Source organism: Cygnus olor, chromosome 6 (assembly GCF_009769625.2).
Source record: "Cygnus olor isolate bCygOlo1 chromosome 6, bCygOlo1.pri.v2, whole genome shotgun sequence".
NCBI lineage: Eukaryota > Metazoa > Chordata > Aves > Anseriformes > Anatidae > Cygnus > Cygnus olor.
Window position 1 is genome coordinate 15,071,058 of NC_049174.1, and position 20,338 is coordinate 15,091,395.

A 20,338-nucleotide genomic window follows, 5' to 3' on the forward strand; every position below is an offset into this window, starting at 1 on the left:
AAGAGCAAACAGGTAAAATACACAGAGAAGAGTAACTTGAGCCTGCCCTGACAGACTGCAGTAAGGAAACAGAGAAGCAGCAGAATTCAGAGCTGAGGCTCTGAAACCAAAACTCAAAGGAATTTGAAAACACACTTCTGGTCCAGGCCACTGAAAGGATCAAGGATTTTCACAGTTCATCACAGATTTATTCTAAAGCCACTGAGTATTTCCCCATCTGTGCCAGGAGGGAAGGCGGGGGAAGGAGTACGGATCATGGGTAAAAATAATGCACAGACTGTGCACAGCAGAATAAACCTGGAAGTCAAGGTTTGGATTCATACAAATGAAAATAGTTAACACATTATCAGAATACCAAGATGTTTCTGAACAGAGACAAATACACAAGCCAGTTAGTTTATGAAAAACGTCTAGCCCAGAAGGTGAGGGCTGAAATTTCTCTCCTCATCCAAATTAAAACTCCTTTGTACCACAGTGGCTTCTAGTTGATGGCAAGTAGCTGGAAAAAATGCCAGTGACTTAACTGACAACTTGCTTGATGCTTTGTGCTGGTTGGCACAAACCATTTTTGAGAGCTATGAGGAAGCCGTGGCTTACAGCAGATGTTCAGAGATCAGAACAGAGACATGGAGCTCAGCACTGCACACCCTACCAAAAATAACAGGCTTCATATTCTGCTGTGTTGCTTTTCTCACAAGAGTTGATCCCTGGACTTACATAAAGTTGAAGTTTGCAAAGCCACCACTCATAAACTGGAACCAATTTTAGTTATAACTTTGACTTATTTTTCCATAGATCCATTAAAGCAAAGGACTGAAAAAGATCACTTGAGTGACTGAATCTGTGGACGTTCTTTTCACTGAAAAACCACCACATTACAAAAGTGAATTATGTATATAATATTCTTTAAGTAACTTTGAATCTGAAAGAATTGTCCTTTTCCTGAGAGGCTAAATGGAAAAAAAAAAATGCAATTAATTTATACTGATGCTGTCTTCCCACATCTTTTCTTCAAGCTGCAACCATTTAATTCGCCCACATACCCCCCTATTCAGAGATGTCTCCCTTAATTAATGCAACTGTACAACTGGAACTGCAATGTAGTAGAAAGCTTTCCTTTACTGAGCTGTGTAACAAGTAGCATCCACCTGTTTTTTTGATGAGTAGAATAGATAGGAACTCCTATCAGATAGCATCTGATAGGACAGAATATATACAATGGTTAGAGACCAGAGTAAATCAGCTCAGGGAATGTCTCATTGCTGGTGATTTTCCTGTCAGATTTATTGTGATAGTTCAAGTGCGTTAACTTGGAATTGTAGAACTGCAGAAAAGTCTTAGATGGAGGGGACTTCTTGAGATACCTGTTCCCACATGCTGCTTGAAGCAGGGCCTGAGATCAGGTTATCTTAGGCTCTCTCAAGCTGATTTTGGAATATTTTTAGTGCTAAGGTGAAACGCTCACCTTAGTTCTACTTACCACAGCAAATGAAAGAGACACACCGAGCAATGACGCTCAGTGTTTCTTAAGATTGTTTTTAAACCTTCACTGCTCCTACAAAACTAATCACAATGTGCTTTCCATAGATAGACAATTAGAGGCAGAGCACAACTGCAGCAGTTCTGCTGGCACAGCTCGGAGCTGACAGTGAAGGAAGAGAGGCCCAGGCAGCTTTCACTAAGGACAATCAGAGTTGGGGGAGGTTTTCAGGACAGTCTAATTATACAGTCTCACAAGACCTTCATGAGCAGACATGCCATTAACTTGTAGATGTCTATCACAGACAAGCCATCTACTGTAGATATCTATGAAACTTTGTGTATTAAATTATGCTACAATTACAGCTATAGGATTACAGGTGCTATAGTTCTCACTACAAAAGCTTAAAATTTCTTTCACTAATGATAAAGTCAGGTCACATTCAGATAGTGAAAGAATGTTACAGCATTAAACAGCTGACAGGCTGATAGAGGTGGTTCAGCTCTTGACTGCTGGACATCGCTGTCTAAAGGAATCATGTCTTGAAGTTGTTGCTAGCAATAGTATCTGAGAAAAAAGTGCAACAGCCCCTTGAAGAAACGAAGTAACAAAGCCACTCCTTGTCCAGCTGAGAAGGGAGCCAAACAGCAAGGGCAGGACAGGACAGAGGGACAGGTCCCTAATGGACTGCCAGACTGCAGGGAGAGGCCTAGCGGGGAGAGGCCTAGAGGGGAGAGGCCCTTCAGGCCTGCAATGTGGAGGTGCCTGCCTCAGCCTCTCTCTTCTCTGCACTGCTTTGGAGCTGGCTGCCCAGCCGTCTTTACATGCATTACAACAATAAAAGTTTTTTTTTCTTTCTTTTTTTTTTTTTTTTTCATAGTAGAAGAGGCATATTTCAGTGAGCAGTTGGATATAGCCTTTCAGGATTACTGCATCAGCTTACTCTTACACCTAATTTGCAGCACTAGATGTCTCCAGGCAAAATGTGTTTGCATTTTCTATAGACTGCATCATAGTCTGGGGAAGAGCTGAAATGCATTTAAGTACTGCCAAATCCTTTTAGCTCATCTTCTGTTTTTAGTGCACTCCCCACAATGTTTCAAATTCCTTCATGATTCAGCTAAAACTATCATGGAAAGAAAAATAATAATAACTGTCTAAGATCTTTCCTTTCTATGTCATTCACTAGGTTCTGGTATGAACCGCTGTCATGATGAGCTATCAAATTATTCACAGCTCCTGCCTGAGATACTTTCCCTATTGTATAAGGAGAGGATTATATTTTTTTCACAGCCAATGACCCAGGCTGCTGTGAAGGGAACTCAGCAGGCTCTGCCCTGCGCTCCACATCATTTTGGCTGTGGCTGCGATCTGCTTCTGCTTCTCTGTGGTGATCACGGACTACTGCAGCACCAACCTGGAGAGGAGAGAGACCTGGAGCTGCCTGTGAAGGTGCTAAAATCAGATGCAACTCTTCCAAGAATAAGCACTGGCATTTCCAAAAGGGCCCTGAAAGCTTCCTTTCAAAATAGTTAAATACAGGTGTTGCTGTTGAGTGGGTAGCGCCCACTCAACCTCTGGAAACACAGTCAGATATTGATATGCAGAAAATGTGAAAGATTTATAATCTGTACATGTGGGGCAACATAGAACAGAACACATCTGTCTTGTGAGCAGCAAGTGTTGCCGCAGGCAGGCCAGGATGGAGAACCAAAAGCCTTGTTGAGCAGTCACAGGATCAGCGGGACATGATGTGAAAGCTGTCGACCTACTAACAGCATAACCTAAATTTCTATTGGCAGTACTTGTCCATTGAACACCAGTTATGGCCAACATTAACTGTATGTATGGATTCATAAGAACCAGATATGTAAAAAATACAGCTATTTTTATTTATAATTTCTCTTTAGTTGAGATAATCACTCCTTAGCAGTGTAATTGTAATAATCATCAGTTTAAAGCTACCTTGACCTGAGGATGTAAGAACTGACGCTATCAACTCAAGCCTTCCTCTGGGAGTCACAGCTCTCCTGACTATCAAGTAATGTACAAACATTTACTGGTAGGTGCTGACCGCTGCCATCTGTGGAATCAGTACATCCAAAACATAGGAAATAGGCTGTATTAATGGGACATAAACTGATTAGACAGTCAAAAGATCCATGTCTAATATAGATTATAGTTCAATAGTGCAGAGACTAACATTCTGATAACAGGTTTACAGAGGTATTTCAGGAGGAAGTCATGCTAGAGTTCACTTCCTTACCAAAGAGAGGGTAAATCTAACACATTTTTCAATGAACAGAACTACTGTGGGCAGTTTACATAGACTTTACAATGAAATTACATTACCTTCTTTCCATATTAAATCTTTAATGCAAAAATTGTCTGACTGTAACATTGAACTAAACAAATGAAATATAAAATTGAATTTCTACCATATTTTTTTTAAACAAAAGTTAAAATATAGAGCACAGGGAAGCTGAACAAGGAATAAACTTCTACAGTTTCAGAGTCTAGATTAGAAATCTCTGTATACAAACACAGGCTGCTGGGATGAAAATGATTGATGATTTTCATCAACAGGGCTATAAACTCTCAGTATGCCAAATTCACAATATATTTTTAAAGTTTCTGATTTTTGTTTGAGTTTTATGGTTTTTTTCTTTCTTGCCTCCTCCTCCATCTCAGAAGACAGACCTAGCGAAGTCAGAGTGATCCTCAGAGGTGGTGTCTGCAGCAGACGCCAGACACATTGGAGGAGCTGAATTGCCCACACCTGTCCAGCTGGCACAGCTGGAGGGATTATCACGAGGTTGGTGACTTGGAGAAGGTGTCAGGGGAAATCATCATTTGCTATTTCTTAAATAAGCATTGGGAACAGCAGGTACGGGGCAGCTCTGTGAGTAGGAATGAGGCTGGGAAACAATGGTGACCCCAGTGTGAACCGTTCCCTCTCCAACAGGGCACAACCTCACAGGGTCTGAAGGCAGTGGCAGAGCTAGAAGGCATCCAGTGAAATTATTAAGGGATTGGCTCAAACAAAAATCCTTTTTCCATACAACCTGGGCGTAAATTTTGGAACTCATCTCCACAGGCTTCTGTGGACACCAAAACTGTACATGCACTAGAAAAACAATTAAGATATATTCATGGAAAAGAAATCCATCAAGTATACTATCACTGTCCAGAAAATCCAGAGCCACTGTGTGCTGAAAGCTGGGAGGGTGGACATGTTCCTCGCACTCCACTTGGAGTTTGGCTCTTCCCAAACATATGCTGTTGGCCACTGTGAGAGTGAAGATACTGAATGGCCTGGACCTTGGGTTTCGTCTGCTATGGCTGCTCTTATGTTTCTAACTGCACTCTAACTCCAACTGTCTCATGAGCCCATGCTGCTAGACTCCTAATACTCAGTAATCATCAATCCGTTTGCTGAGATTTTTTTCATCACTTATGTCAGCATGAAAACATGCCTATATGTAAATTTTCCTCTAACCCCCCCAATAATAATACTTAATTTATTAAGTATATATTTAAAACTTGCTTTTAAAAGCAATTTCATCCTAAGCTTTGTTTAATATGTAGCACAGGAATTGGCCTTCAAAATGACCTCTTTTGTCTTGTCTTTACACTTTTAAAAGAAAACCTAAAGCTAATTTGTGCAGAAGTTTTCTTTAAAAAAAAAAAAAAAAAAAAAAGGACTATAATTTCCTAGTGAGTTGTAGCAAATAACTAATGGAAAACAGAACTGGTTTAGAAAATAGAAAGAAAAAAAAAAAAGAAACTTGGAAACTCTATGCTATTATATAATTCTTCACAAACTTTGAAAAAGCTATACAATTAGGCACCTGTACCAAACACACCACAGTAGGCAGAACAACTACTCACCTGCTCTGACAATTCTTTCTTTCTGTCACGCTGTCTTCTCATTGCTATAATTTAATTACTTAACCATTGTCCAGGCTTACCCCTTTTACTCTGTTAAAAAAATAAAACAATAATATAAAAAGATATATCTGTATATAATACTCTCCATCACTCAGCAAGCATCTATGCAGAACTGAATGATACACAAGTTATTTGGAATGATCGAATTATTTTGTTTCTTAAAAAAAAGTCATTGCTCTTATTGTTACATTTTGATTGTAATGTTATTGATCATTTTTATTCTATGGCATGAATATTAAAGTTTATTATCACATCTAAATTCATATATAAAATACCAAAGTAAATTCGCATCACACCAAGGCAATGTGTTTCTTCTTTTTCCTGAAAATCAAATCATGTATTATTTTGACATTGTCATGTTAATTCAGAAGAAAGCATTATACTGGCTTGAAGCCATCTAACCAGGAGTTACTCTATTTTGCATCATCAGCCAAGTTTCAGAGTTCTGTTTATTTTCCCCATTGAAGAAACTCCTCCAAAAGAGAAAATTTCCAGTAGTTTAGGCACAACGTTTTTCTACACAGGTAAGTCATGGCTTGAATTACTTTAGTTTCCAGTTTGGGCTCCTGTTACTTCTCTCTATAATCAATATCTTCTTTTGGCCAATTTCATTGAAATTGATTCATCTGTGATAAAAATGAACAAACATGTTTTTATCTACACTATATTTTAAGTGGAAGACATTTTCTCAGCAGTACACAAAATCCAAAGGCAGTACAAACACTTCCTTGTGAGACTCAGTAGAGTAATACTGGTGAAGATCAGTGGTTGGAATGTGTTAATGAGTTTTTGAGTTATCACCTTAAAAGAGACCTCAATCAGAGCAAACCAGTCTTTAGGAAGCGTGTGGCTTGAAGCATATTCTTGGACATCACCTGGCTTACAAAAGCTGTCTGCTGAGGGCTGGCACACCACACCTTTTCAGAGAAAGCAGTAGACACAAGGCAGCCTCCCACCCCCGTGAATGTCTTGGTCAGCAAGGGCCTGAAAAAGCTTCAAGAGCCCTTTGCTTCTTTCAGAAGCAGGACCACCCTGAGTCTGCTCTCCAAGCAGAGTTGCTGAACCTACCAGCAGCAGGAGCCTCCGCCTCTTACATACTTGTCCCCAGCCACGTAGCTGGGCCTGTGGTCATCCTCAGTCCCTTCCTTCTCAGGTCTCTCACACACAGTGCTGTGACCAAGTGGCAGCAGCACCCCACAGCCATTGCAGCGCTATCCCACATGGTTCGTGGGGCTACGCTTGCATTCCCAGCTATTTTCTCCAGCTGCTGAATGCTGAGATGTCACCACCTGATTTCAGCAGAGGTCATTTTTGTAGCCTTTCACTGAAATGGTGGGGGATAGAAACAGACTTTCACTCATCTTAAAAAAAAAAAGGCACAATTTCTCAAAAACTAGACCGCCAAACCTCTGCTTCAAGCTGAGCAGCACGATAGGCACTTGCTGCTTTGCAGCAGGCTAAAGATTAGTCTATTTGCTATGCTATCAGTAAGGATGGAGTTGCCCTGTAACCGTAGAAAACAGTTAGCTTTTATATTTTCCAAAATATAACTCTTGCTTTATAGTCCTGCAGCCAATTGGCAGTCACCAAGATCACTATCACAGTAAAACTCAGAAAAGCATCCAAAATTTCTCTGGTATTACTGCTGGCTTTATTCATAGCAAATTTGATTGATCAATATTTATCAGCTGCTAATACAGCTGTTTCAATCTGCAATAGAGTTCATATCAAATGGCATGCTGGCAGAAAAAAAGACAACACTAATTTGTAGGGAAAGTAGCAGTTTCAGTCTTTAAAGAAAAACCATCCTTGCTCAGAAAATCATTACAGCTGAATTGACATTACTAAAGGGCAAGCCACCCAGGTTCGGCATGTGTCCAATAATAATGACAGCTGTTCCTAAAACACAAACAGAGATGTCAATAGAGGTTGGTATCAGTTCAGGTTAATTTATATGACAGCAGGGCACTACAATTTATTTCTTTTAAACAAGTTTTCATAGGCATGCCTATACCTACGTAAATGCCACTCAGAAAATATTAGATGAAGATGTTTTTAAGAGTGGCAGAATCCTGTTATTGGGATTACAGAAAATTAGGTGCTTGTATATTCATTAGTTTCAGTATAGCTTTTAGAAATATTGTCTTGAAATACCTTTATTTTATATTATGCCAGAAGCTCGCAAATCTGCCTTCCATCAACTGAATGAAAAATTGGCATTCTCTCTCTCACTTCTCAGGATATATTAAACATTAAACTCTAAGTTGCTGAGATCAAATATTCCTATAAGCTCCAAGCTAATGAGGCCCAGATACTCTGGGACCTCATATACAAGTGACTTTTCTCACCAAGGCGGAGTGTGGCCAGGCTGCCGCACCCGCGGAGGATGCTGCTGGCAGCCCCTGTTTGACGGCCGCCGGCTCCCGGGATGTTTTCCTCCATCGCTCCATCGGAGCCACTGTTGTCACCTTTCTTGGAACACCACTTTGGGTAGCACACGGGCACAGGATTTACATTAACGGCAGGGTGTGCTAATTAATCTGGCTGAGGGACAAGGGGAGCATCTGCTGCTCCAGTTATTTGGGTAAGCTTTGGCTTTGCGCATTCACAACCGGAGGTTGTAGCACTCAGGTCTGGCTGGGTGTTCTCTGGGTGACATTTTGGAGTGGAACTACGTACTCACGCAAGCTGCAAAGGAAAGGAGAAACCTACTGCAGCTTGCAACCTCATACAAATTTCCACGCATAAGTGATGTCGGAGTTTATATTTCAGCTTCTAAGCATGCAAGATGAGGTTTCAAGAAAGCTCTGGCTCTACTCACAGGGACAAATTCTGAGGAGAGGTTGAGCCCAACCAAATTCTTGAGAGCTGCAAGAGGAGCCAACAACCTTAAGAGTTCACTTTTAAGTGCCAACATTTCTCTCAAATTTATATCTCACATTTCCAAAGCATAGTGGATACACTGAACATCTGAAAGCTTTCTGAAACCCAAGTCCCAAGCTTTCCTGCCATTCTCCATTCTGTGTACTATGGGCCCAAATCTACATAACCTATTTTGCTTAAGAGTAAAACATGCACAGGGAAGTGTAGAAAAACACTGACACAGATTATAGGCAAAATAAATATTTTATTGGTTTAATATACACTTTTTTTTTAAAGAAATCAGCCCTTGTGTGTCTTCCTAACACAATTAAAAATCTTATAAACTTTTTCTTCTAATATTGTTACATTTCAAACTATTTTTGATTAAAGACCTTGACACAGTAAAGAGTTTTAGTTGCTGGAAATGGCAAAGGAGTAAAGAGATTCCAAGCACAGCAAAATAGGATATTACATATCCACTAAGTGTCTATTTGACCACATAAAACCTCCAATGACTTCCAATTTTCTCCACTGGAACAAATGCATGTTCACTAGTCTAACTGAAAATAGAATCAGTGAAGGATAGGGAAGGAAAAGATTTTTTTTCCATTTTCCCCGTAATACAAGCAAGGTCATTCATCCATTCCAAGTTGCACATCCTAATTGCTTTCAGAATATCAGTACTTTTATTGCATTTTGTTAATATAAATCAGAAGAGACCTTTTCTTGGAATGACTGAGAGCAGTCAACACAAAGACAAAAACAGTGCTTAAAATAAGGCACTTTTCTACAGAGGGATGGGCAAACAAACAGTAAGGAAGCAAATAAAATTAGTTAAAAGTTGTCTTCTACACAAAGATACGGCTTTCAGTGTCAGAACTTTAAGTAGTTTTAAGTAACCTCATGTCATTCAACCACTCTGCTAATAGTAACCGCCCCAAGAATTAACAGCAATTTTTTTCAACAGGATATTTTCCTTCTTTTGAAGTGGCACTAAGTAACAGCAGTGGAAACAATTATTGGTTGTTTCAAGCTCTCAAAGTGGATCAGTTATTGCACAATAAATACCTCATAGAGGTCAGTGTTTTTTTTTGTTGTTGTTTTTTTCTTTTTTTCTTTTTCTTTTTTTTTTTTTTTTTTAAAAGGTAGGCTGAACGTGAGCGTGTTATTTATAAATTGGTTAAGTTTGCAAATTTTCAAGTTTCATGATGCATCACTAAAAGAAATTAGCTACATAAAAATTTACAACAAGGACATACAAATAAATACAAAACCTTTCAGAGAGCCACAATTTTGTTGATGCTTTATGGAAAGTAATAAACGAGTTAAAGTGTCTAAGTCTTTAGATAGGAACTCAAGGAAAGGCACACATCATAGAACCAAGCGTCGAATACAGTAGCCTATCTCAGCAGCTTTAACGTCTCCTGAAGCAAAAACAACTTGACACTTGCCAGTGTATGCCACCCAAAGCAGAATTCCACAGCATTTCGGACTACATCCAACCTTGCAGAAAAGAGAAAGCAAGAAAAATAGCTAAATTAGATTTTTGGAAGTCTGTTTTCTGTGTTTAACCATGTATTTTGATAACATTCGTGTCTAATGCAGGCATACTAAGGAAATCTTCATGAATTATGCATTCGTATGTGAAGTCACCATGGAGGACACTAAAAGAAACAAATAAAAAAATCAAGGACCACTACATGAAAACTGACAGTAGGATGGGCCAAACTATAAAACAGCTGATTTTCCAAAGCTGTCCAGGATATCAATAATCTCTGTGTTTAATGAACTTCAGTTCTGATCACTTGTATTTCAGGGGGAAAACAAGCAAGATTTAAGTTAACGATGATACTTCACATGATAAAAAAATACCTTCAGTGAGCTACTGAATGGTTCTGGCAGATTGACAAAGATTACCTGTAGTACCCATTTCATGGCTGGGCATCTTGTTTTGCAGTTGCAGATCTGCTTTGGGGTGATACGGCTGCTAACAATCCACTTACTATTTCTCGCCTTATTTCACCAACAATAGATTCCTTGATCTGAAAGGGATTAGAGGAATTTTTAAGGTCAGTAAGTTATACAACCAATGAATAAAACTAAGTGATATTGCAGACATGTTTGACATTATTAGCATATGAAAGCATACAACACCAAAAAAATCAACTTTTAAAGAATGCAAATAGATAAATACAAGAGGGTTTCCCTTGGAAAAAATAACTGTAAGTAATTTTAAAGTTCTTACAAATCATATAAATACAAAGCAAAGTAGTTTTATTTTTCCAGATGGTAAGTATATCTGCATTTTCTACTCAGGACTGCTGGTTTTATGGTAAGAATAAATATATTTCAACTATGCAAAATTCTGAAAATAGCATTTCAGGATATACATATCAAAAGCACCCCAAATGCACCTTTTTTTTAACATTAGTTATATCTTGAAGATCTATCTACCTCACAGATGCATTATGCAGTAGAAAAGGTCCAAGTCTATGAAGATGAGCTACTGTCTTCATATAAATCAAGAGGAGGCTAATCCTAATCATACTCTCAGCAGCAAAGACAGAGAACTTCAACAGTTCCTCACATCATCTGTTGACCAACAGGATATTATCTGTGCCAGCAAAGACTGTTTTTCACACTATTGTGACAAAACATTTATCCATTAAGTTTAATTATAGGAAATATAGTTTATAGTTAAAAACAGGAATTATAACTAGTAGGCACCTAACTGTGAGTGAGGCCAGAACAAAGAAGGAACAGAGCATTGGCAGCTACAGTAAAAGAAAAGAAAGAAAATAAGTTAAAAACAAGTTCTATGATAGCGTATTGTGCTGGAAAGGAGAAAGAGGACACAACAGAGAAAAATAATATGGGCTGTTCACAAGTAAAAGAAATCTTGGGCACCAATTCATTTTTGGACAGTCTTCACTTCAGGAACCAGTAACAAGTGAGATGTGGTTATAGGGACAGGTGAGGACAATGACGGTGGAAGAATGTAGGCAGGTGAGAAACAGAGCATGGCAACCATGGTCAGTCATGTTAGCACTGATTAGCCCAGCTAAGCAGTGTTGTTTTCTTTTACTTACAATAAGGGACAAATAATTTCCTGGCATGAAAAACTGATCTTAGACTAAAGAAAATACCATTCAGTAGACTAAAGAAAATACCTTTCAGCATCATTTCAGAAATAGCTTTCAAGTGCCCAAGTAGCCGTAATGAATGTGAGACTAAATGCCAGAAAAAAAGTCCTTATTTCTTACCCTGGTTTCGCCAATAAAAAATCTCTTCGTGTTCTGATGCCCCACCAATACCACGGGATTAATATTTACTCAGATTTAGCCTTCCTAAAGGCCTTGCCATGTTTGCATAGCCCTCTTTTCATCCCTGTGAACATCTTGCAATTATTCTTGTAAGTCTCCCCTTTTCCTGGTGCGTCAAAAGGATTAAGCAACAACGTCAGAAGGGTGGCAGCAGAATTCGCAACGGGTTATTTATCCCTTGTCCTCATTGGCAAGCAATTCAATCCCTAAACCATTAGTGGCAAAGTTCCTTGCTTCATTACTACTTTGCATCAAGCAGAAATTCACAGACTACAATATTACTTAGAAACAGGTTTTCAGCTGCATTGCTTGCTGTTTAATGGACAAAAGGAAAGCCAGTGCTCAACAGGACCCATTTTACTGACTGCCAAAAGTCCTGTGAATATCTATGCTGATGCACACACGCATATGTACAAAGCTTTAGGACCACTGTCAATTCAGTAAGTGCCTCCTGGATTTAGAAACTTTGGCAGATGGAAAGACACCATGCAGACTTGACAGATGCAGCAGGAAGCGTGAGTTTTGTGAGAGCCCTCGCCACGCAGCAGCCTGGCTATCCAGCAGGTCCCTGCTGTAGCAGAGCTCTGCTCACCTCTCTCCACAGTTATTCTCAGCATCACAAGGGCTGGGTCTCCGAGGACACTACAAAGCAGGCACTCTGTGCCCTCCTCTCAGGATAGACAAAAATAAACATCACTTTACAAAGTAAGCTAATAAAAGCTTCCCAAATTAGCAAGTAAATGGTCTACTATGACAGTCTTGTGATGAGGCGGAGACTGGGAGGAAAGCAGCTCCTGCTCTGTTCTCAGCTCTTCCAACAACTTCTCACTCGACCTTGGTAATTCACTTGAGCCTTCTGCCTCTCACCTTTCTGCTCAGAACACAACAAGGCCACCCTCTGCTGCTGCTTTTCACTGCCGCTGCTTCCTCGCTCCTTTTGAGACCCATCAAGGTCATTCCTACATGGTGAGCGTGGTATCGATTCCTGCGCTGACTCAGTCCCATGTGCCTGTCATGACATTTGCCAATATTTGTCTTTTTCATCACAAGCAATTTAGGGCAAGGTGCACCTTCCATTTACTCTGCACAGGGCACAGCACTATGCCAAGGCTTCCTCTGTAGGAAGGACAGAAGGCAGTCAATGAGCACTCCACCCATATTTTTAGCAGCTGAATGAAAAATTGAACATTTGAAAGAGGAGAGAACCCGCTCAGTTATGATACTTATACTACATTAATACAACACTAATATTTAATATTTCATTAATAACACAGTTCCACATTCATAGATAGTTTTACTACAGTAAACCAGTAATCTTTCTCCCTGTGAAAGAATTGCCATTACCACAATCTTATGTTGCTGCTATATAATGAACTCCTTGATAGTGAAATGTGCCTCAGTGGCAATTCTGGAGGTAGGCCTTCTGCAGCTCTTGATGGAAAACAGACATAAGGCTTTTCATTGTCCTCTTATTCCTGATCTGAGGTATGTTTTCTAGAATTAAAAGAGTTACTTCTAGTCAGTTTTCTTCTTGTGCCACTTCTTCATGGCAGCACTGATGAGTTTGCATGCTTGTAAAATGAGGAACTAAATGGCCTGCCCAAGGGAATGACGAACAACCAACAGACATTAAAATTTTGGTCAATGCTGAGCTAACATGGCTTTAAATGGAAATGGAAAAGTGAAGATTCTCTACCCAACCATCTATCTATCCTTAAAAATCTACCACAACCTCCTCAAACCTGTTGACTGGAAAATTGTACATTTTTTTTTAAAGGACAACTTTAAAATGTCATTTATGATGGAGGACTGTTAGCAAAAACAAACAAACAAAAACAACAAAAAAAACACATTATTCTTAAACAGAAAGCTTTTCATACTATCCCATCTTCTGAACTGCAGAAGAGCAGAGTGAGATGGCCTGGGTATACTCCTAGCCACACTGTGACCTACATGTCAAGTAGTAAGTACCTCATGTGATACTCTGGTGGAGATCAGGCTGTATTTTCAACAAAACAAGGGGGCCACTGTTCAGCATTTAACATTTCGCATTGTTAAATGCTTTTCTGTGGGAGTTAGTCCATTAATGCTAAAAGTTAACACCAAGGGGGTGTGTTTTTTTTTAATGCCAGCACATAGTTGCAGGTCAAAGCTCACATACATTACAACCCACCCAGGCAAATTCTGCAACACTGCCTGACTTCTCTTTCCCCAACACGAGGTCATGCAGCTACAGAGAATGGGAGGAATAAGCAATGGTTTAACATTTGTGAGTGCATATATCAAGAATGCATACTAATAGACTTTTTTCTTTTGACAACAAAAATGGAATTCTTTTGCTAACAATAGGGCTACTTAAGGAAGACACATTTCAATTTGTGCTATGTTTTAGCTCTAATGAAATACAAGAGATTTTCCTGACTAATATTTAATAGTACATTCTGGCTCTGCAAAAACTACCATGTGCTATGAACCAATGCAAAACTTCTCATGTTCTGAATCAGAGATGGTCCAAAACAGGCTGCCAACACAGTCAAACTGACGGACAATCTCTCTGTGTGCTCAAACATTTACGAAGTGAGTCAAGCTCAGCTATTTGCTGACTACTCATATCTGAATACTAGTCTCTCAGTTCAGCACAGATGCTTTTAGCATTACTAAGTCCCTAGTGCCACACAATCCAAAGAACACTCTCTATGCAAAGAGTACACATTTTATTTTTTTGTTATCAATTAATAAAGTTAAAAAGGAACCTTCACATAGGATAGCCTCAGAGAAATATTAACTGAAATAACTCTGTACTCTGACTCCAGCTCCCTTTATTGTCTCTGGTTGTTCTTACAATACATTTGAATTACAGCTCTCTCCTTCCTCTCTTTCTCCTTTAGCAGCATCCCACCATGACCTGTGAAACATAGGTTTCTATAGAACTGCTGGACACAACACAAAAGAAACATTTTGGCTTCAGCTCAGAATCAGCAGCAAAGTGCAAGGCATGATAAGTACATGTGCAAATATTCTCTGAACGTTAAGCAAGGAATCTCTTTAAAAATGGATGAAAAGAAAGCAAATGGACCAGGAAGAGAGAAATTGGGAACTTTAGGAGTATTTTATGACATCTCCTAAAACAAGGCCTTTCCCAAGACTTCTTCCAACTCTGGCAAAAGAAGATGGCAGCAGGAGGGAGGCAGTGCGCCGGGAAGACATTTAAAACATAAATGCTTGCCACCCTACCTTGTTCATTCATTTGCATTCAAAGTAGAATTTTAAAACTGTAGCATCACGAGCTCCACTGTAAGTGTCAGTGATGGCCAGAAGGTGTTCAGTTCCAAATGCTGAGCACAATAATGGTGAGGTTGTAGGTCCAGTAGTACACCACCATGAGCTGACTGCAGTACCCTTCCTTCCCTAGGATAATGCCTCTGTCTATAACTCATCCCGCTGACTCTAATGGGGCTACCGATGGGGCAAGGTATTATTCAGCATCATGAGGTTACTTGTTGAAAGCTGGCATCCACCTCACCTCACTGCCAAACTGTATCCTATTTTAACACCAGCAGTTTTCTGACTGTTAATGCTTGTGGCTAAGCATCATTCTTGGCAGTCTCAGCTCTGGTTATATATGGAGTTACTCAAAGCTAAGCAAAGTAAGTATCTTTTTATACTTCCAGCTATTATCTTCAATCAGAACGCTCCTCAGTAATGCTCTTCTGCTTCACAGATCTCACTGTGCCAGTGTTAAGTGCCTACACATAGCAAAGCTCACAGTGAGTCAGCCAAGAGAACATCTCCACTCACACAGACACAGCAGTCTTGTGGTCGCACAATGAGTAAAAGGATACCTTATAGTCCAGTACATTCTGCCTTTTTCTGTACTGGAAGAAAGGGGCTGAAGGAGTGGTAAAAAAAGATCCCTGTGGAATCACAGCTCCTGTTTTATTGCAGGATAAGCCTGCCTCCCATCTGTTTTAAAGACAAAGCTGATTCCAGTTATTCGCTGCCTGAAAGCAAGCAGACCTGGGTGGTACCTCAGCATTACAACCTGGCCTGTTGTATATTCCTGAGCACGGCACCTCTGCTGGCCTTTACAGTGGATTATGGCAGCACCACACCAAAGCTTCAAAGGATGTGCTAAAGGCTAAGGGTCCAATGACCCCTAGCTAAACGACAGGTGGTCCCTCTCCAGTGAAAGAGAGGGAATAAAACCCGTAAGTTCTCAATTCCCATTTCTGTACTCACAGCAGAAAGAGCACCACTTTCTCATAGGCATTGCTTTTGAAAAAAAAAGTTTCTTTTCCCATTTATACTACTTGCCATAAAGCTTTTTGTCATGTCACTGACAAAGCAAGCATGTAATTTTAGTTCTGTTTTTTAACCTGGCCCACAGGAGAAATACCCAAGCACCCTCCACTTTCATTGACTGCCAATGAAACCGGTCCAACAGCATTGGTTCAACATCAGTCTTGGTGTCTGAAATAACTTCTCATCTGACTTCAGCTTGCTTTACTTACACTCTACAAATTGTTAGTGGTTTGGGGTAGAGGGACCAGACAAGTATTTTTAACATTTTAACATTTACTACAGAGTTGTTTTAGACATAGTGTTTCATCAATCAAATGAAATCCAAACTGGCATTTTAACAAGCAAACATGACAGAGAAATTTTCATTTGCGAATCTGAAACACTGCTGCATAACCAAGAAGTAGAGATGGTAAATTCTTTCTCACCTAGACTTATAGTAGCAACTAGCTATTAATTTGTGTGCTAACCACTGTCACTGAAAAAACATCCACTGCTTTGATTGAGAAAAAAAAATGTGGCTTGGACATCTCGTGACACACTGTGAGTCTTTAGGAATAGGGCAGTAATAGTAAGGAGCCTTGGCTTGAGAGGGAATAAAAAACCTCGGTGGCAAAGAGTTACATGTAGTTTGGCTTTAATTTTCAGTAAACACTGTTTGAACATCTTAGATCTCAACCCCTCTCTCCTCACCTCTCGTATAACTTGCTGCAGCTCTTCCTGCTCCACGCTTTTGTGGATTTCATCAACTGAAGGCATTCGAGGGACTTTTTCGAGTTTCTGCTCCACCTCCAGCTTGGAGTCTGCAAGCTCCTCAGAGCTTTCCACCTGCTGTCCAGTGCCTGGTCTCACTGGGGGTGCCGGTGTTAAGGCAACAGAGGCTCGGTACAACTTCTTGCTTTGACTCTTTGACTTTCCCGTTAGCTCAGAGGATCCAACACCAGCTTTTCTACTTGCAGTGGAGCACACTGAGGAGGAATCAGAGTTTCCATGGGAGAATACGGACTCTGTACCCTCTGCTGGTAGAGTTTCCAGTCCAAGATCTCCCAGTCCCAAACTCAGTTCAGACTTCAGAAATGACTGCTCTCGCATAAGTTCCGAGACCTAAGGATTCAGAAAAGAAACAGGCCTGAATAAGCATATAAAAAAGTCAAATACAGACACAGCCATGCTTTCTTGTTATTTATTCAATCACTTACTCATTCCCTCCATGTAACAAATACGGCTATAAAATAAATATATGCTTTGCCTTTATGACTGTAACAAAGAAGACCATAAAAAGGAATGGGCTCTCTTGAAAGCCAACAAAAATAAGAATTGTGGCAGTTCCCCAAACCACTGACTTTTGCAATATGGATGCACCCTGCCAGAGCCATCGACAGAGGCACACGTAAAGGCTTGATTTTATTTTTCTTTGCTAAAACAATTCAAGATTTTTTTTTTTTTTTTTTTTCCCCTGCAGTCTTTGAACTACTACCACTTCAGTGGTTCAGGAGCTTATTCTGGACTCCTAGCATAATCTTCGTAGAAAAATAAGAAATAATTTTCCCTGGAAAATTCACCATCATCAGTCAATAAATGCAACAACATCTCACTTCTGCATATTCCTCTTAAAAATAAACAAGACTTCACAGCTGCTTATACCTATGGTCAACTTTGCTTAGGGGAAAATGCAACTATTTTCAACAGAACTACTCAAGTGAGTAAACTATTTCCAGGACTGTGTGTCAAATGAATCTCCTGTGATCTTTTTTTTTTTTTTTTTTTTTAAGATATTCCTTCCTGTTATTTATTTATTTATTTTTCTTAGCCAAACATACAGCATGCTACTTACTGGTTCAATGACATTCAGTGGAGAAGGGCATGATAGATTGTCAGCACTTCTGCTACCATACATACCCTGAAAAATTAAGTTAAGTTAATGCATTGGGGTTTTTTTTTTAGAGCTGCCAGAATCTAATATATAAACACGCTGTGTCTCAGACAACTTTTAGTAAAAGCACAAACTTGGAACCAGGAAGCAGAGCTGGTTGGAGAAAGTTTATTTCAGTCATTTTTAAAGCTAGCCCTCTTCTATAAAAGGATTTACAAAAAAGAAAAGATATTTATATGTTTCAAAGAATGCAAGCTTGTCTTGGGATCACAGTAATACCATATTTTCCTGTTCTTGGGTTTCAATTTTTTTCCCATGACAAAATACTAAAGCGGAAGATGTGGCCAGTGCTTCTTCTGTAGAAGGGGATTGGCTAAGAAAGAGGAATGAAACCCAGGAAGAACATATAATACTTTCTGTCTGTGCTTCTTTTGTTTGGCTGATGATAGAGCTGCAGCAGGAAATAGAGGAACAGTCTTCTGCTGAGCGAAAAAGAAGAGAAAGATATATCTACACCACCAGACACCAGTATCCTTTCTCCCACTGCTCTTGAGCTTCTGGGAGAGTGTCTGTGCAAGCAGAGCTTCTCCCTGTGTTTGGCAGGGAGTCTTCATCTGAAGGAGCTACAAAAAGAAGTGGAAAAAGAAACCTGAAGATGACAACTGGATTTTCCTGGTTTTTGCTCCATGTAGAGCTGGAGGGAACCATATGCTGTTTCTTGGGAGAGAAACACAGTGCCTTGTCTCTCTACCCTCCTTTCACAAGTAAGGAAATCAGTGCAGGGAAATTCCGGAAAGATCATAATCATCCCACAAGGATTTCAGACATGAGCACTATCTACCAAAACTCAGAAATCCCAGGGTCATGAAGAAGAAAAAGAAGAAAGCACTGAAAACCCCAAAAATATGTCTTGACATGCATTAATAGCAAGAAAGACCCTCTGATTCCACATCTTTTCCCTAACATGCTGCCTGAAAACAATAAAATGACCCCTGATAATAGACACATTGTCATCAGATTCCCCAGATGTCATCCCTTTGTAAAAGTTTTAACAGTAATGGTTTATTAACATTAAACTGATGCACATTACACTGAGAAAACATACAATGCTGTTGAAAAAGTAATACTCACTACGTGTGTTTGAGGTCTGTAAGGGGAAGACATGTGCAGACTTCTCAGCTGGTCTTCTAAAGCAAGTAGACGTTCCTCTAACTGCATCTCTAACTCCTGAAGCTCCATGCGGACAGACTTTCTCAAGCTCTGCAGCTGATCAGCTTCATATCTATACAAAATCCATTACAAAAAGAACAGTGGCATTCACTGCACTCAGCTGCACGTCGCAAAGGACTCCATGCAACGGATTTCAAGGTGGAACACAGAAAACGCCTCTTTCACTGAAAATTAGCTGAAAGCCTGAAAAGGAACTAAGGTCTTGCTACACTTATAGAAAGGGAGCTTGGGGAAAATATATCACTCCATGCAGAAAACTAGACAACAGGGAGTATCACAGTTTTAAGTTTTATAGTAGCAACTGCATTTTGGCCCAGACACCACTGTCAAAGTAGGCCAACTTATTTAAAATATATTTAAAGTGAGTTAGTGAAGAGTTAATTCAAATAAATAAATCAGCAATTTCAAAAATTGTTCCACATCACCGGTTCCTGCAACTCATGGTGACCAAACACACAGAGCCAGAATAATGAATGCCATCTGTGACTTGTTGAGTGGCTACTGTGAGTTGGAATTGTAGCATCTGAATGCTACAATTTTTATTTTTTATTTACATTTATACAGATGGGGGGGGGGGGGAGAAATCTAAACTAAGATCTTTAAGATTTTTCCCCTCCAATATCCTATGATAAAGTCCTTAAAATCCACAGCTGTAAAATCACTTTCCAGAAAGGAGAAAAAAAAATCATCAATTAATGAGAAATAAGGATTAGAAAAAAACAGAAAAAAGACCCTCTAGAATGAAGACATATACAGATGAGAGTAAACAACTATTTTGGCCACAATTCATCTCAAACCCTGTTCATATTGAAACTAGTAAGATTTTTTTTGCTTTGATTTCACAGGCAGCAGCTCATTTCTTGAAGTGCCAAAGTGCTTTCTCTCTTTTAAAAACAAAATCATTTTACCTTTCCTCTTCTGTCATGTGCTGATAAACTGTTGTCTGTTGACGTAACATAGCCAATTCCAAATCCATCATTTGGGTTCTAAATAAATTTAGATTTCGCCTTACAACTTGTAGCTCCTGGAAAGTATTCTAAAATAAATAAATAAAGAGGAAAGAAAAAAAAGAAAAGGTGAAAAAAATAATTAAATAAAATAAGTCTGGGCCCTATAACCGCATTTGACTAGGTGTGCTCTTTGAATCAAGCAGAAGCTCAGCAACTTCAGAATACTACAGATATTGCATGTTATGAGCTCGCAATAATTCAAGAAAACATTTTCAGTTGTACCATACAAACACATGAAATTACTTCCATGTATTTAGACTAATTCCTTTTAGACATTTAGGATAGAGTCATGTTATCCCTTTAGAGCAAA

At 39.4% G+C, this 20,338-nt stretch overlaps 1 protein-coding gene across 2 annotated transcripts in view; it reads right to left on the minus strand.

The window, feature by feature from the left end:
* Window positions 1-8,538: 8,538 nt before the first annotated feature.
* ITPRID2 (ITPR interacting domain containing 2) overlaps window positions 8,539-20,338 on the minus strand; it is a 42,121-nt gene continuing 30,321 nt past the window's right edge. The window contains exons 14-19 of one of the 2 annotated variants that reach the window (XM_040561859.1): window positions 19,927-20,054; window positions 18,920-19,070; window positions 17,750-17,815; window positions 16,609-17,019; window positions 10,211-10,335; window positions 8,539-9,796 (exon numbers count right to left, since the gene is read on the minus strand). In XM_040561859.1, the coding sequence (XP_040417793.1) occupies window positions 10,225-10,335; window positions 16,609-17,019; window positions 17,750-17,815; window positions 18,920-19,070; window positions 19,927-20,054 (867 nt within the window). In that variant the 3' untranslated portion in view covers window positions 8,539-9,796; window positions 10,211-10,224. The remainder of the gene's footprint in view (window positions 9,797-10,210; window positions 10,336-16,608; window positions 17,020-17,749; window positions 17,816-18,919; window positions 19,071-19,926; window positions 20,055-20,338) is intronic. The other variant, XM_040561860.1, reaches the window with a different exon arrangement.